General features: G+C 40.0%; 1 protein-coding gene across 4 annotated transcripts in view; it reads left to right on the forward strand.

Moving 5' to 3' along the window:
* The window catches only part of stard4 (StAR-related lipid transfer (START) domain containing 4), a 58,547-nt gene that overhangs the window by 25,244 nt on the left and 16,028 nt on the right, over positions 1–17,275 (forward strand). For all 4 annotated transcript variants that reach the window (XM_048619655.1, XM_048619662.1, XM_020529349.2 and 1 more), the window contains exons 3-5: positions 5,607–5,721; positions 6,985–7,034; positions 16,468–16,594. In XM_048619655.1, coding sequence (XP_048475612.1) covers positions 5,617–5,721; positions 6,985–7,034; positions 16,468–16,594 — 282 coding nt within the window. In that variant the 5' untranslated portion in view covers positions 5,607–5,616. The remainder of the gene's footprint in view (positions 1–5,606; positions 5,722–6,984; positions 7,035–16,467; positions 16,595–17,275) is intronic.

Raw genomic sequence — 17,275 nt, forward strand, 5'->3', positions numbered from 1 at the left:
TTTAATGTTAACTATTACATTATTTCTTTATTTTTCTACTTATACTATGATGTAATGCTTAACATTTTAACTTTGTTTCTCTCTTTTACTACTTTGTAGCTAAGTTTTTTTGTACCTAAGATGGCGCTGTGTGTGGCGACATTGTACACCTTTCACTATACTCCTATACTTCTGTACTTGAGTACATGTGACAATAAAGTATAAATCAGCAGAAAGGTTTGGTTTGTGACACTTTCAAATCAGGAGAATTAGAAGTCTCTGGGTTAGTAGAACTGAGAAAGTTTGGGCTCTCGGACCTGTGAAAAGTTAATGTTGGCAGATTTGACCACAGCAAGGAAATTTTCAGGGGGCAGTTAAGTAAAACCCTACAGAGTTGAGATAGGGTTTAATTTTTCTGGACTTGAGTCTGTAATGGATCATGTTGAGAAACATGTTGAAATTTTGTCTTTCTGTGTGTTTTGAGATCATTGTAATTTGTATTTATTTATAGGTTGGTTTGGTTATTTCTTCATTTGTGTAATAAACTTGTGCTCTGTTGTTAAAGAAAGTCTGCCACTCACTGATTATGTTTCAGCATTTCGCCATTAACTAAACAAAAAAAAATCTGTCAAGCCTGATTTCTTACTAATTATCCAGTAGTACTACCAGCAGGAATCATAACATTAGGAAAATATGGAATCAGTCTAGAGATGGCAAAAATGCTGCAAAATATTTTTAAATACTAAGACTGGTTGCATGGGAGGCAGATCTTTTGTTTCTTTACTTTTTTCTTTCTTCATCACTGTTCCCCTTGAACTTGTTTGTCTAAGTCTTCTGTTATTCAATCTTTCCTCTTTTCTACCCTTTAGAAATTGACCTTGCCTTTGACCCTGCCCCAGCCATCCAGCTAAACCTTTATCCTTTACATTTCCTGAAATTTTAACCTCTGTTTCTGTTTCTCTCTCCACAATTACTGCCTTACCTAAGTATTTCCAGCATCTGTTTTCATTTTAGATTGATGCAATACTTGTGTTTCAGTGGTTATTGCTGACAATTTGTCTAAAAGCGTCAGAATCTCATTATGCACTTGCTCGTTATTCATTTCTCTGTTTGTTTCCATTTTTTCATTCAATTTTTCCAGTCCCAAGAGCTTAGTTTTTGCTTCCTTGTCATCTTGCCCCAGTAAGGACTCATTCCATGACTCTGCGTTTGCTGATCATCAAGACCTGACATAAGGCCCAAATAAAAACTGAAAGAACTGCACATGCTGTAAATCTGGAACAAAAACAGAAGTTGCTGGAAAAGCTCAGCAGATCTGGCAGCATCTGTGAAGAAAATATCAGAGTTAACGTTTCGGGTCCGGTGACCCTTCCTCAGGGCAACAGGACACCTATGAGGTCACCTATCTCTGGACTAATAGCAGAAGCAGTGATGCAGAGACTTGGAAGCCCTTCCACAAATCTAACCCAAACTATGGATCCAATACGTGGACGACACTTCCGTCATCATCAAACGGTCTAAACTAGAAGAAACACACCAACTTATAAACAACATTTTCACCTACATCAAATTCACCAAAGAAGCAAAGAACAAACAGCTCCCATTCCTGGACGTGATCATAGAATGCAGGGCCAACGAGGAATTTCTGACCAAAGTACACAGAAAGGCCACGCACGCGGATCACGTCCTAAATTTCAAAAATAACCACCCCTCACCCAGAAACGGAGTTGCATAAATACACTGTTCAAAAGAGCCACAACACACTGCAGCAACCCTGAACTACGCCAAAATGAAGAAGAATACCTCCGCCAAGTATTTAGAGACCACGGATCCCCAAACAGCTGGATCCGACAATGCATGTCACACAAACAACAACAGGAAGATACAGCATGCCCCGACACACTTGTCAACGTTGCTGTATCTGAACTGACCACAAGACTCCTATAGCCATTGAGCATCAGAGTAGCACACAATCCTACATCAACCCTGTGCTAACTGCTAACAAGAACCAAAGATCCCTTACCCACTATAGACAGAACCAATGTAAGATTCCATGCAAGCACTGTGACAAACATTACGTTGGACAGAAAGGAAGGAAACTGGCTGCCAGAATACATGAACACCAACCAGCAACAAAAAGACACAACCAATACTCACTTGTCTCCATACACACCGTCAAGGAGAATCACCAGTTCAATTGAGACAATGTCAGGATCCTAGGACAGGCCGAACAGAGACAAGCACAGGATTTTCTAGAGACCTGGTTCTCCACCAAGAAGGCCATTGGTAAAAACGTAGAATTAGACCCTGTATACACACCACTGCAAAGAAAAACTGGAAGTGAAGTAATCAACTCCAATGGACCCCAGAATTTGAATAACAAGCAGAAAAACACAACAACGCTTCATTGGAGGCTGCACTAATGATGTTACCCAGCAGGGTAATGAAATGCCTGCAAATAAATGAACCAGCTCAATGAGCAAACCAATCACAGCATCCGCAACCCGAGCTACAAATCTACTCAAGAACCTTTAAGGAATGTATAATGGAACAAGTAAAGAAATAAAAGTTAAACTGAATACTGGGATTTGTCAGAGCTGCATCTTTTACAGGCAGTTTTGGCATTGACTGCACATGAAGCTGAAACATTATAGATAAGGATAAGAGGACACCAAGAAGTGGTAGTTTTTAGGATACATGGGTAATGTTGACATTTTTGCTGGAATCTTGACACAAGCTGTCATGATGACTGAAAAGCTAATGGAAAGAAGTGAGGTTTTAACATCAATTTTCCAGACATAATGTAGTTTATGTATCTTCCCTTATCTTATGATTTTTTTGCTTGAGCCATGTTAAAAGCTCCAAATTGAAGGAAACAACTGCTCCATAATTGTTAATATGTTCTTCCAATTCAAAATGATTGCCAAACCTCAAATTATTGCAAAACTTCGATGGCTGGCGCCCTTTTGCAGCTAATTAAATCTGCAAAATCAGGCTTACTACTTTCTAGGGAATTGTCCCATCAGTCATTGTTACTCCTTCGATTAAGGGATTGAAGTTGGATAATGTCTTTGTAGCTAGTTACTGATCGCAGTTACAGACTGCAATCAGCTCACCAAGAATGGGGCAAAAGCATCAATGGTGCATGTGAGATTTACCTCCAGATAAGCAAACAGGATTTGGTTGAACCTACCCTGATGACCTGATCATTGGGGCTCAGGTGTAAAAGTAGAGTACTGCAAAAGTATGGTCCTTCATCCTGGTTCCCCAGAGGTTAACTGAAATTTATCTAATTATTTGGATTTAAACATCATCTCCAATTTAATTCTTATTGCTTCCCATTTGAAAATTATTTCCATCGGCTCAAGGGAGCTGATTTTCTGTAAATTTGTCTGAAAGATTTATTGTAATGGTAGTATTTCAAAAAGAAGCTTGGGCTGAAGTTGTTTGTGGTATGTTTTCATTTGTACTGATGGTAAACTTACTCTGTTTTGGAAAACCACAGATACTCCTGGGAGAAACCTTTCTTGGATACTGAAATGATTAGTTTAATAACAAACTCATAACTTAGGGACAATACATTCAAAGTCTGTGATACTCAGCTGCTTGTGATCTAATCTTAGTTAAATATTAATTTAAAATATTTTTGCTTGAATATTTACCTGTCTAGGGTAGGAGCATAAATGATAATTTCCAACCTTGAATAATAACAACTTGATGTAAAAATTCTAATGTTAGTGAGATCCTTTTTATTATTTAATTTTAAATTATATTTCAAGTATCTGTTCTGCTGAATAACAAGAAGGTCAAATTGATCAAAAGTCTTGCCAGATGGAATATAATGTGGGAAAATGTGAGGTTATAAATTTTGGCAGGAAGAATAGAGGAGCTGAATATTATTCAAATGGAAAAAGATTATAAAAATTTGCAGCACTGGGGATTTGGGATCATCGTGTACGAAACACAAAAGGCTAACATCCAAATTCATGAGATAATAAGGAAGGCAAATGGTCTTTATTTCAAAGAGAATGGACCATAAAAATAGGAAAGTCTTGCTAAAACTATACAAGGCAGTAGTCATACCATACCTGAAATATTATTGGGAAGGATAAAATTGCCCTGACATTTATTTTTATCAGCTCAAGGTAGCTGATTTTTCTGTAAAATTGTCTGCAATATTAGTTATAATCATGTCAAGATTCTGAAAAGAAGCTTAGGCTGTGGTTGTTTGTGGTATGTTTCTTTTGTACTCATAGTAAACCTATTTTATTTTGGAAAATGTCATAAATTTCTGTAATCAACAGGGAACCTTGTTGGTATGAATACGGAATATTCCATTGCTGCTGTGAGGGAACTTTTTAAAGGAGCAATAGTGTCTCTCAGATTTCATCATGTCTTCCACTGAGCGCCATGACCGAGACCAAGACAATAGCAAGAAGGAGCTGCTATAATCCATGTTTATAGGGCATATAAAAACATTTAGCACTGCTTTTTGCGGCCCTCCACCGCTTTCTCCATAATAGAACCATTGGGAATTGCAGAAACTGAACTAGACTAGCCATATAAATACAACGGCTATAAGAGCAGATCAGAGGCTAAGAATCCTGCAATGCATTACTCATCTCCTGACTCCCCAGAGCCTATCCACTATTTACAAGTCACAAGTCTGGAATGTGAAGTTATGCTTCCCACTTCCCTTGATGAATGCAGTCCAGCAACAGTCCAGAAGCTTGGCACCATCCAGGACACACCATCCTGCTTGATTAGCACCACATCCATAAAAATTCATTGTCTCCACCACACTCATTAGGAACAATATATATCATCTACAAGATGTACTGCAGAAATTTACCAAAGCTCCTTAGAGAGCACTTTCTCACTCACTATCGTCTAGAAGAACAAAAGCTGCACATTCATGGGACCACCATCACCTGCATGTTCTCCTCCAAGCCACTCACCTTCCTGACTTGGAAATATATTGCTGTTCCTTCAGTGTCGCTGGGTCAAAATCCTGGAATTCCCACCCTAAAGGTATTGTCTGTCTACCTACAGCGCATGGACTGCAGTGGTTAAAAAAGGCAGCTCACCACAACCTCTTCCCTTTCTTAAGGGAAACCAGGGACAGGCAAGCAGCGACAGTCCCATCCCACAAGTGGATAAACAAAAATGTTGTAGGATAAGAGGAAGAGAACTCTTCTGAGAACTTGGGGCCTTTGACTCCTCTGGTTTTCAAATGGTGTGGAACAACCAGTGGGAGGCTTGATGGAGTGAGATGGGAATGAGAACTGGGGGAAGGGAATTGCTCATCATAATACAGAGGCAATGATAATCTCCAATGCCAAAATTTTTCATAACCCACTGCCCAAAGAAGTTGTTTAGCACTGTTTAGGAAAGTTCTCATTTTACAGTCAAACTTTTTTCGTAGTTACATCCCTGTAATCAAGGCCAAAAGTTCTTCAGTATGCAGTAGTTATTAGTTAGTGTTCTGTAAGTGAGTTGAGAGTTTGGGCTGTGTTTGACACTTTGCAATAAACACATCCCACAAATAGCATCTAAAAATTCAGCTACAACAGTTCAACTTTTCATTGGAAATTGTCTGATTTGTTTCCCATCTTTTAATCTTGCAGTTTACTAGAAATGGAAACTTTACTTGATGCACAAAGACTGGCTGCAGAAGTTGAAAGCACTCTTATTAAATATTACTGCAGCGGTGACAGTGAATGGAGAGTTGGAAAGAAAACAGTAAGTATTTCATGCACTGATCAGTAATAGTTATGTTAACATGTACTATGTCCCAAATAATTTGCTGTCTTTCCATTTTGGAGACTTTTGCTGTTTCAACTTCTTACCAATGTGTTTCATTCTGCATTTACAAGGTTAGTATTTGCCTATGTGCGTGTGTGTGGATGATGGGAACATTTGTACAGTGTGATTTAATTTTCTGACTTTTATCTTTATTTTCCTTTAAGAGGGACTCCATGATGGAACTTACTCTTGCCACTTACAATCATGCTGCAGCTACTGACACTGCCTTATCACAGCCATTCATTGACTTGACAGTAGACCTCATGGTTCCATTCATACCAGTGAAGTGGTGTTTTGTGATTCTCTTTCTAACCAATTTACTAATGTTAGCAAAGATCATTGCCTCAAGATTCAGTTTTGCTGTCAATGGAAGTTATTTATCTGTATACACTGTTTAGAATTTTAAATAGCTGTCAAAGTTAATGTTATGCTTCTCAGTTTGAGAATAAAGTTTTTGTTCGTCTAGCTATTCCTCACAACTGAGTTCCCATTAGAATCATCTTGGTAAATGGGAGTTGCACTTTCACAAAGAATGTTATATTCCTCTTATAATGGGAAATCCCAAATTTCATGCACACTTCAGATATGGCCTTGACAGCAAATTGTATGGTAACCTTTGATCTTTGCCTTTGTATTTAATCCTACTCTTTATATTTAACAAAACCAAATTTACTTTAACTCGTTTTTCAATCTTTAAACACCAGCTGTTTACCTTTCATGTTGCTGTTTGTGGGAATTTGCTGCAATTCCTACATTAACACGTTGATTACACTTCGAAAGTACTTCATCGGGTGTAAAACACTTTGGGATATCTGGTGATTGTGAAAGGGAGATGTAAAAGCACCTCTTTCTACATATTCATATCTATCAGCTCTTTCAATTGCACAGTGCTGTAGGTTGAGGCCATTTTGGTGCTACTCCTCCTTGTTTGAGACCATTAACAACTTTGTCTCAGTTCAGGTTTCTTTTATTTATTCATGTGCACCTTTAGTTTGAATTCTTGGTGTGATGCCCAAAATAAGTTGGAAAACATGACCCTCCTTTGTTTTTCAGTATCGCCTTTTCATTTACAGGTGATGGTTTGGCAATTCTGGAGCATTTTGAAAGCTGCTACCTTATTACAAGCTTTAAATGATAACGAATAATGTATTTTTGATGCTTTATTTCACACTATGACTGATTCGTTTCTTATCTTCATAGAAAGACGTAATTGTTTGGAGGAAACCTTCAGAAAAATTTGGAGGATTTCTGTAAGTATTTTTAAAAATATTGATGGCTAAAATGTAAAACAAAATATAAAGAAAGAGCAAAAAGGGATTTAGTAAGTATTAAATGAGTTTGGCAGACCAAATACAGAGAAATAGCAAGTGCAAGAGATACTTTCATTAACATTGCACCTTTCACAAATTTGGGATTTCCCAAATTTCATTGCAACTAGTGAAATACTTGTGAAACGTAGTAACTATTGTAATTGTGAATAAGGAAATAAAAGGATTCTGAAAAAGAGGTGGGATCATTTAGAGATGATAAAGGGCATCCTGAGATGGAGAAAATGTGAGATGGCTAATGAATATTTTGCATTAGTTTTTACAGATGAAAATGAAATTGGGCCTTTCAAAGAAATGGAAGATCTATTGCCAGAGATAAATATTCAAAGAATTTTTGTTTTAAAATGTACTCTGACTAAACTAGTAAAGCCACCAGATCCTAATGGTAAACATTCTAAAATATTAAAGGAAGTTACAGAGCAGGTAAAGTGAGTGGAAATGGTAGCATTGTAGTTATTTTGTGGAGAAGTGACGCAAGCCTGGACTAATTCTCAGGATCATGACTTTGAATCCCACCATAGCAGATGGAGAACTTAAATTTAATTGATTAAATATGTGTGGAGTAAAAATTAGTGTCCATAGTGGTGACTATAAAACAAAGAGATTGTCCTAAAACTTTGAGATAACAAGGTGTAGAGCTGGATGAACACAGCAGGCCAAGCAGCATCAGAGGAGCAGGAAAGCTGACGTTTCAGGCCCAGACCCTCCTTCAGAAATGGGGGAGGGGAAGGGGGTTCTGAAATAAATAGGGAGAGAGGGGGAGTCGGATAGAAGGTGCGAAGGATAGTGCGAACTAAACAACTGCACCTCCCAGTCGCGAACCATTTCAACTCCCCCTCCCATTCCTCAGATGACATGTCCATCCTGGGCCTCCTGCAGTGCCACAATGATGCCATCCGAAGGTTGCAGGAACAGCAACTCATATTCCGCTTGGGAACCCTGCAGCCCAACGGTATCAATGTGGATATCACAAGCTTCAAAATCTCCCCTCCCCCGACTGCATCCCAAAACCAGCACAGCTCGTACCCGCCTCCCTAACCTGTCCTCCCACCTATCCACCTCAACCCCCACCCCCATCTCCTACCTACTAGCCTCATCCCGCCCCCTTGACCTGTCCGTCCTCCCTGGACTGACCTATCCCCTCCCTAACTCCCCACCTACACTCAACTTTACTGGCTCCATCCACGCCTCTTTGCCCTGTCTGTCTCCTCTCCACCTATCTTCTCCTTTATCCATCTTCTATCCGCCTCCCCCTCTCTCCCTATTTATTTCAGAACCCCCTTCCCCTCCCCCATTTCTGAAGAAGGGTCTGGGCCCGAAACATCAGCTTTCCTGCTCCTCTGATGCTGCTTGGCCAGCTGTGTTCATCCAACTCTACACCTTGTTATCTCAGATTCTCCAGCATCTGCAATTCCTACTATCTCTGTCCTAAAACTTTGTCCGGTTCACTAATGTCCTTCAAGAAAAGAAATCTGTCCTTACCTGGCCCACGTTACCCCAGGCCCATAGCAATATGATTGACTCTTAACTGCCCTATCAAGTGGCCTAGCAATCTAATCAGTCCTATAAAATCAAGATTAAAAAAGTCCAATAAAAGTAAAATAGGATGGAGTATCCAGCATGGACTTGGATGGGTTGTCCCTGATTAGTGTAGCTCCAACAACCCACCAGAAGCTTGACACCATCCAGGACAAAGCAGCCTGCTTGATTGGCACCATAACCATAAATATTTAGTATTCCACCACCAAGAGTTTGTAGCAGCAGTGTGTACCATCTACAAGATGCACTGCGTAAATTTGGCAAAGATCCTTACACAGCACCTTCCAAACCTGTGCCCACTTCCATCTTGAAGGACAAGAGCAGCAAATACATGGGAACACTACCATCACCTGTTTGCTCCCCTTCACACCACATACCATTCTGACTTGGAAATATATCACCATTCCTTCATTGCAACTTTGTCAAAATACTGGAATTCCCTCACTGACAGCATTGTGAGTCTATCCATAGCATATGGCCTGTAGTAGTTCAAGAGGTCAGCTGTCATCAGTTGATTAACTCCACAGGATGTCACGATGCAGCTGAAGGCTGTAGATGCTACAAAGGCAATGGACCCTGACAACATTCTGGCAATTGTACTTGAGACTTGTGCTCAAGACTAGCTGTGCCCCTAGTCAAGCTGTTCCAGCACTGCCATAACGCTGGAATCTATCCACTGTGGAAAATTGCAAAGAACTGCACACAAACTTGCAAAAGACAGTGTAAATTCAACCTGGCCAATTACTGCTCTATCAATCTTTTCTTGATTATCAGCAGAGTGGTGGAAACGGTAGTCAATACTACTATCAAATGGTACTTGCAAGGTAATAAACTGTTCACTGACACTCAGTTTAGGTTCTGCCAGGGTCACTCATTACTGACTTCATGACAGCTTTGAGACAAACATGGACAGAAGAGCTGAACTTCAGAGATGAGGTGAGAGTGATTGCCCTTGACATCAAGGCAGCATTCGACAAAGTGTGGCATCAAGAAGTCCTAGCAAAACTGGAATTGAGGAAAATTATATGGTTGCAATCATACATAGTACAAAGGATGTTGGCTGTGTTTGTTGGAGGTTGATTATTTCAGTCCAAGGACATCACTGCAGGTGTTCCTCAGAGTAGTATCCTAGGCTCAGTCATCTTCACTTGTTTTATCAATAATCTTTCCTCCATCATGAGGTCAAAAATATAATTGAACAACGTTCAGCAACATTCATGACTCCTCAGTTACTGAAGCCATCTGTGTCCATATGCAGTAAACCCGAAAACATCCAGATTTGTACTGACAATTAACATTCATTGCACAAGTGACAGAGTGACCATCTCCAGCAAGAGAGCTTCAAGTTCCGAGGAGTAAATGTCACGAACGATGTATCCTGATCCGTCCATGTCGAAGCTACAATGAAGAAAGCACACCAACAAATCTATTTTGTCAGAAGGCTAACAAAATTCAGCATGCCCACAGTGGCTCTTACTAATTTTTATAGATGCACCATAGAAAGTATCCTATCTGGAAGTACCAGAGCTTGGTATGGCAACTGCTTTGCCAAAAACCACAAAAAATTACATAGAGTTGTGAACTTAGCCCAGTCCATCACGAAAACCAGCCTTCCTTCTACTGACTCCATCTACACTTCCTGCTGCCTCAGGAAAGCAGCCAACATTATCAAAGACTCTTCCCATCCTGGTTACAGTCTGCTCCACCCTCTTCCATCGGGCAGAAGATACAGAAGTTTGAAAACACGTGCCAACAAATTTAAGAGCAGCTGCTTCCCCGCTGTTATCAGACTTAAGAACTGACCCCTCATATATTAGAGTTGATCTTTCTCTGCACCTTCTCTGTAGCTGTGACACCATATTCTGCATTCTGTTCTATTACCCTGAGGTACTTACGTAAGGTATGATTTGTCTGGTTAGCATGCAAAACTATACTTTTCACTGTTATCTTAGTACACGTGACAGTAATGAATCAAATTAGACGGTACACACTACAGACACTGTGCATTGGAGGTCAAGATCGTGAATTTTGAATGTGAAGAATACAGTGTTAATCAAACAAACTGGATGGTGACAAACTTCGAGTGTTTTTGGAGCTGCATACATCCAGAGAAATTGAAAGTGTTCCATCACATTTATGAATTTTGCCTTGTAAATGGATGACAGGCATTGGGGCGATAAGAGGCGAGTTACTTGTTGCAGAATTCCTAGCTTCTGATCTATTCTTGGAGCCTCAGTGCTGACATAGTTGGCTCAGTTCAGTTTATGGTCAATGGTAACCCTTAAGATGCTGATAGTGAGGAATTCAGCAATGATAATGCCAGTGAGCATCAAGGAGTGATGGTTAGATTCTCTCCTCCACCTGAGCACCATTGATACAGAGAGGGGCATATCCTCCATTCTGCTTACTGAACTCGACGACTAGCTCCTTCATTTTGCTGACATTGAGGGAGAGATTGTTGACTTTACACCATTCAACAAAGCTGTCTATTTCTTTTCTGTACTCTGACTCGTTGTTTGAGATCTGACCCGCTACAGTAGTGTCATCAGCAAATTTGTAAATGGAGTTAGAGCTGAATTTGACAACACAGTTGTGAGTGTATAAGGAGTATAGTAAGGGGCTGAGTACGCAGGGGCACTGGTGTTGAGGATTATTGTGGAGGAGAGGAGAGGAGAGGAGGTGTTGTCACCTATCCTTACTGATTGCGATCTGCAGGTCAGGAAGTCGAGGTTCCAGTTGCAGAGGTGGGAGCAGACCCCTAGGTCTCAGAATTTGGAGATGAGTTTTGTTAGATTTATGGTGTTGAAGATGGAGCTAAAGTCAAGAAATAGGAGTCTGACATAGGTGTCCTTATTATCCAGATGTTCCAGGGGTGAATGTAGGGCCAGGGAAATGGTGTCTACAATGGACCTATTGTGACAGCAGGTGAAATGTAGTGGGTCAAGGCAATCTGGGAGGCTGGAGTTGATGTGTACCATTACTACCCTCTCAAAGCACCTCATAATGATGGATGTCAGAGCCACCAGGTGGTAGTCATAAAGGCATGCTGCCTGATTTTTCTTTGGCACTGGGATGATAGTGGTCTTCTTGAAGCAGGTGGGAAACTCATATCGTAGTAAGGAGACGTTAAGATGTCTGCAAATACTCCCATCATCTGGTCCATGCAGAACTCGAGTACCCTGCCGGGGACTCCATCTGAACCAGTCGCTTTCCATGGGTTCACCCTGAAGAAGGCCGATCTGACGTCTGCAGCGGTGACTGTGGGTACAGGTGCACCCGAGGCTGTTGGGGCAGGAGACATCATTTCACTGACCTTCTGTTCTAGATGAGCACAGAATGCATCAAGCTCATCAGGGAGGGAAACATTGTTGTCAGCGATTCTAATCAACTTTGCTTTGTAGCTTGTTATATTGTGTAAGCCTTGCCACAGTCAGTATGTGATCCTGTGGTTAATCTGGGACTCTAGTTTGGACAGTACCAGACCTAGGTGTCTCTGATGGCTTTGCGAAGATCGTACCTTGATGTCCTGTATAGATTAGGATCACCCGACTTAATCACCTCAGACCTGGACCTCAGTCGGGAGTGGATCTTCCGGTTTTTCCATGGTTTCTAGTTGGGGAACACTGGGATTAACTTCTTTGGCAGCAGTCCTCTACACATTTACTGATAAAGTCTGTGATGGTAGTGGCATAGTCACTTGGGTTGGCTGTTGAGTTCTTGAATATAGACCAGTCCACTGACTCCAAGCAGTCAGTGTACCCTGCAGTAATTCACCAGGCTCCTCTGACAAGACATTCCAAACTTGTGACCTCAACCATCCAGAAGGACATGGTCAGCAGATTCAAGGGAACACCACCACTTGCAGGTTACGGTCCAAGCCACACACCATCTTGACATGGAACTACATTACTGCTCCTTCACTGTGTCAATGTCCTGGAACTCCCTCCCTATTCAGTACTGTGGGTATTCGTACACATCAAGAACTGCAGTGTTTTAAGAAGGCACCTTGCCACCACTTTTGTCGGGACATTTAAGGATGTGCAATAAATGCTGGCCTAGCCAGTGAAATCACATCCCATGAATGAATATAAGGAATTGATAGATTTGGAGATGGTGGAAGCTGTGGATTGAGTAAAAATTGATGGAATGTACTGGAAAGGCTGGCTGTTCCTAGAGTGGCTTAGTTGTCTGATCTGGATGGTTTTCATCCCTGGTTGCTAAGGGAAGTAGGTATGGAGAAAATAGAAGCGCCGTTTCATTACCTGAGGAGTTGTGAAAACTATTGAATACTGTAGAGTCATCTTCCAGCCTTCCCAAGGTATAGGTGAGGTATCAGGAAATTGGAAAATAGCAATACCTTTGTTCAAGAATGGCTCTGAAGACATTCTAAATAACCATAGGCCAATCAGTTTAACATCATAGGTGATAAGATAGGTAAGACTTTAGAAACAGCATTCAGTGGTAAAAGTAAAAAGAATCAATGGGAATTTGATGAGGTATGGGTTGAAACCACATTGCAGAGGAGCAACCTGTGAGCTTCAAAATAACATGAAAGGAGATTGAGAGCTTTAAAACGATGCTAGAGAACAATGGACTGAGTGCTTAAAATCTGCATGAGAGGGCAGTGATCTCTGAGCTTCAAAGACAGTGAGAGGGGAATGGTCCAAGAGATTCAAAACAGAATGAGACGGGAATGGTCCAAGAGATTCAAAACGGAACAAGAGGGGGTGATCAAGAGATTCAAAGCAGCATGAGAAGGGAGAGGTTTCGAAACTGGGGTTGGGGCTCAGACAATGAGTTGACCACATTCAAAGAAGTAAATGAAGTGATGTCTCGGGAACACAAATAAATAACTGGTGGTGACTGTTTTGCCTATTTATCTATTTAAAAAATTTTGGTTAATTTATCTGATATTGTGAAGTCTTATGAAGTTTTAGTGCAGTTTACAGTGAGTAATAAGCTTATTGGGAGTTGTAGGCTTTATTGTAAATTAACTAAGTCAGAAATAAAGTAATTATCACAAAATAAAGATGGCAGGGGGTGGGGAAGTATGAAAGATGTGGATGCTGGTATAATCCATTGCAATTATGTATCTGTTTGTGGCTGCAGTTAAGTTGAGCTTAGTGCATGAACTGGAGGCCAAGCTGCAAACAGTAGGACATATCAGGGAGGAGGAAAGTTATCTCAGTGTTAGAGGATGGTGTCTTCTGACTTGGTTAGTGATCAGGGATTGGGGAATGTGGATACAGCTGAGGCAGATAAGAGGACACAGTGTGCAGGAGCCTCAACCTCTATAATTGTCCATCAGGCTTGAGGTTCTTTTAGCTTGTCTGGATGAGAGTGGTAGCTGCACATGAGTAAGCTAACTGACCATGGCACTGTGATTCAGGAAGCCAGTCAAGTGGGGACAGCAAAGAAAAGTAGTGTTGGTAGTGAACATTATAGTGAGAGAAATTTGTACTGTTTTCTGATGCAAAAGAGCCAGAGTCCAAATGGCTGTCAAGCTTGTTGGTTTGGGACATGTGCCTGGACTGGAAAGGAACTGACATTGGGAGGGGAGGATCCTGGTCCACATAGGTTTCAATGACAGAGGCAGAAGAAAGGATGCTCTGCATAGTCAGTATGAGTCACAAAATTAAGAAGCAGAACCTCAAGGGTAACAATCTCTGGATTATTATCTGAGCTACATGAAAATTGGTATTGGATAAATAAGATAAGAGAAATGAATTCATGGCTCAATGGTTAAAAATGATGAGAGAGAAGAAGTTTCCAGTCTGTGGGCTACTGATACCAGTACAGGAGCAAATAGGGGCTATACCATTGAGACAGGCTGCACCTACAGTCTACACTGGAACCGTGTTGACTAGTATTCCAAGAATACATAGAACTAGGGAGGTAGACAAGATTTTAAATTAAATCGTGGGGTCAGGGGATCAAATCTGGACAGATGTTTTAACAAGAAGTGACCTTGCAAAATAGAAAGTTATTAATATGGGAAATTATAAGAGAGAATAACGAAAGAGATCTAAGAGTAAATCAGCCAATAAGATTAGAAATTACAAAAGTAACAAACGGGCAAAATTGAAGGCTCTGTACCTGAATTCCCATAGCATTGAAAGCAATTTGGCCAATAAAATAGGATTAATTATTGACCTCACAGTGAAAACACCCCTGGGTAGTAGCAACCATATAATTGAATTTTACATACAGTTTAAATGTGGGTCCAAGACTAATATTCTGAATTTAAACAATGGCAATTATGAGGACATGAAAGCAGAGCTTGTGAAAGTGGACTGTCAATTTAAGAGACAGGTCAAAGAAATGCAGTGGCAAACACTTAAGGGGATATTCCAGAAAGAACAGAATAGATCCATTCATTCCTACAAATAATAAGAGTTCAAAGGAATGGATCTCCCATCTGTGGTTAACTAAAAAAAGTCAGTGATAGTATCAAACTCAAAGCAACATATAATTATGCAAAGAAAGGTGGCAGATAACACAGAATATAAAAACAGCAGACAATTACAAGAAGATGAAGGAGATAAAATTTAAAGTACGAGAGAATGTTAGCCAAAAATATAAAATCGGGTAAAAATAATTTCTTCAGATACTTAAGAAAAAAAATAGTCCCATAGAAAATGAATCTGTGGAATTACTAATGGAAGGTGAAGAGATGGCAAGCAAATTGATCAGATAGTTTGTGTCAGTTTTCACTAGACAGGATTCAAATAGCATCCCAGAAATAGCTGTACTATTGTTGTTTTAAATCTGAGATGGATAAATTTTTGTTAAGCAAAAGTATTAAAGGAAATGGGCCAAAGACAGGTTATGAAGTGAAACTACAGATCAACCTTGATCTTATTGAATGGTGGAACAGTCTTGAGGGACTGAATGGTCTACTCCTCTTCCTAGATGAATTTTTGATAACCAAGGGAATGAAAGATTATCACGGGTTTACAGGAATGTAGAGTTGAGGTTAAAATCAGATTAGCCATGATCTTACTGAATGGCAGAGCAGGCTCGAAGAGCCAAGTGGCCTATTCTTGTTCCTTGTTTGCATATTCGCTTGTGCAAATAGAAATAAGCATGAGCTGACAGCCATTCCAGAAACATGGCTGCAGGATGACATAGATCAATACTCTCATCTGATGGGGATTCAGGGATGCAAGGTGCAAAATCAGCTTCAGGTAAAACTAGTTGGAAATTACCATTCACACATTAATTGCTTAGCTTCACTAAAGTCCTATAAAAGTCACCTCCCCTTAGAGGACAGTTGGGCAAATATTCTAGTGTTTGTTGCACAGGACATCCAAAGCTTTGGATACACATCCAGAAAGTATCCTGTATTTGATTTACACATTTTCAGAGGTAGTTTGTTATGGATCACAAGAGATTTATTACTAAAAGTAAGGAACATGTTATTAAAGGGAATTAAGCTGAGTGGTTAGATAGCTTTTGGCTTTCAGAACAAAAGGGAAATGGAGTAATAAGTGGAATATTTTCAGGTCTACAGGATGTGTGATTGGTCCTGGGACCTCTTGTTTTTAATTTATACCAGTGATTTGAGCATCGGTATAAAATCAGTAAAATCAAAGTTTAACATTAATTTAGGAGGGGTCATAGTAAACTACGAGGAAAAATGCAGGAGATTACATGAGGTAGAAGTTTATGAGGAGATAAGAATAATTATGCTGGTTTAAAACATAATTCCTGTGGGAATAAGCATCATAATCCTTCCTTTTTGAGAAAGATTTGCATTTTCATATAAAAGAACATATGCATAGCTTCTAACAAGACAATTGAATTTAAATTCCAGGTACAAAACTCAAGGGATTGTAAAGGAGCTTCCAAATAGGATAGTGGATTACATTCGCCCTGGCCCATATAGGTTACTTTGGGACAGTCTAATGACCTCGTTGGACATTATTGGTGAATTTGAACAGGTAAGATGATTCACAGAATAGTGACAAACATTCCTGTATTTTTTAACCCATTTGCCTTCTGAATTTCTTACAAGATATTCCTCTGAAATCCTGCACAAAGTGGAAGTCACAACTTGTTATTAGATTTTCCTGTTCTTTTTGTTGTAAACAGTCCAGGTTTCATATATTCTTTCTTTCTCCCCCATGTTTTTGTTTAAAGTTGTTAGCTTTTCAGGTACATTTTCCTAACTTGAGGACAGGCTGTTCTCCTAATAAATGAAATTGCAGTTTAATTTAATAGACATTTTCAGGATACAGATAGAGGAGCTTTATCTCTGAGTAGAAGTCAGTTATCATGCAGTTAACAAGATTTTGTCCTTCAGTTCATTATTAATGGATTGCTAATTCATAAGCTAAAAGTTGCTTGACTGCATCTGCAAGATCTTACAACTCATTGGGTTAGTGTGTGAGAAATCCAGCCCTGCTTTCCCCATAGTCATCACCAAAAGTTAAAAATTTTATAAAATATGTGAAATTCCCCGAGTTACCTGACTTTCAGAACCAACTGATAAAAAGCGTGGACCAGGTAAACCCACCAGGTCAACCGACCAGGTTTTTGAAATTTCCTTTAAATCTATCAGTGGTGTCTCTGCCACTTCATTTGCTATTTCCAGTGCCATTTGTTAAATGCAGTACAGAACC

This window comes from Rhincodon typus, chromosome 3 (assembly GCF_021869965.1).
Source record: "Rhincodon typus isolate 14 chromosome 3, sRhiTyp1.1, whole genome shotgun sequence".
NCBI lineage: Eukaryota > Metazoa > Chordata > Chondrichthyes > Orectolobiformes > Rhincodontidae > Rhincodon > Rhincodon typus.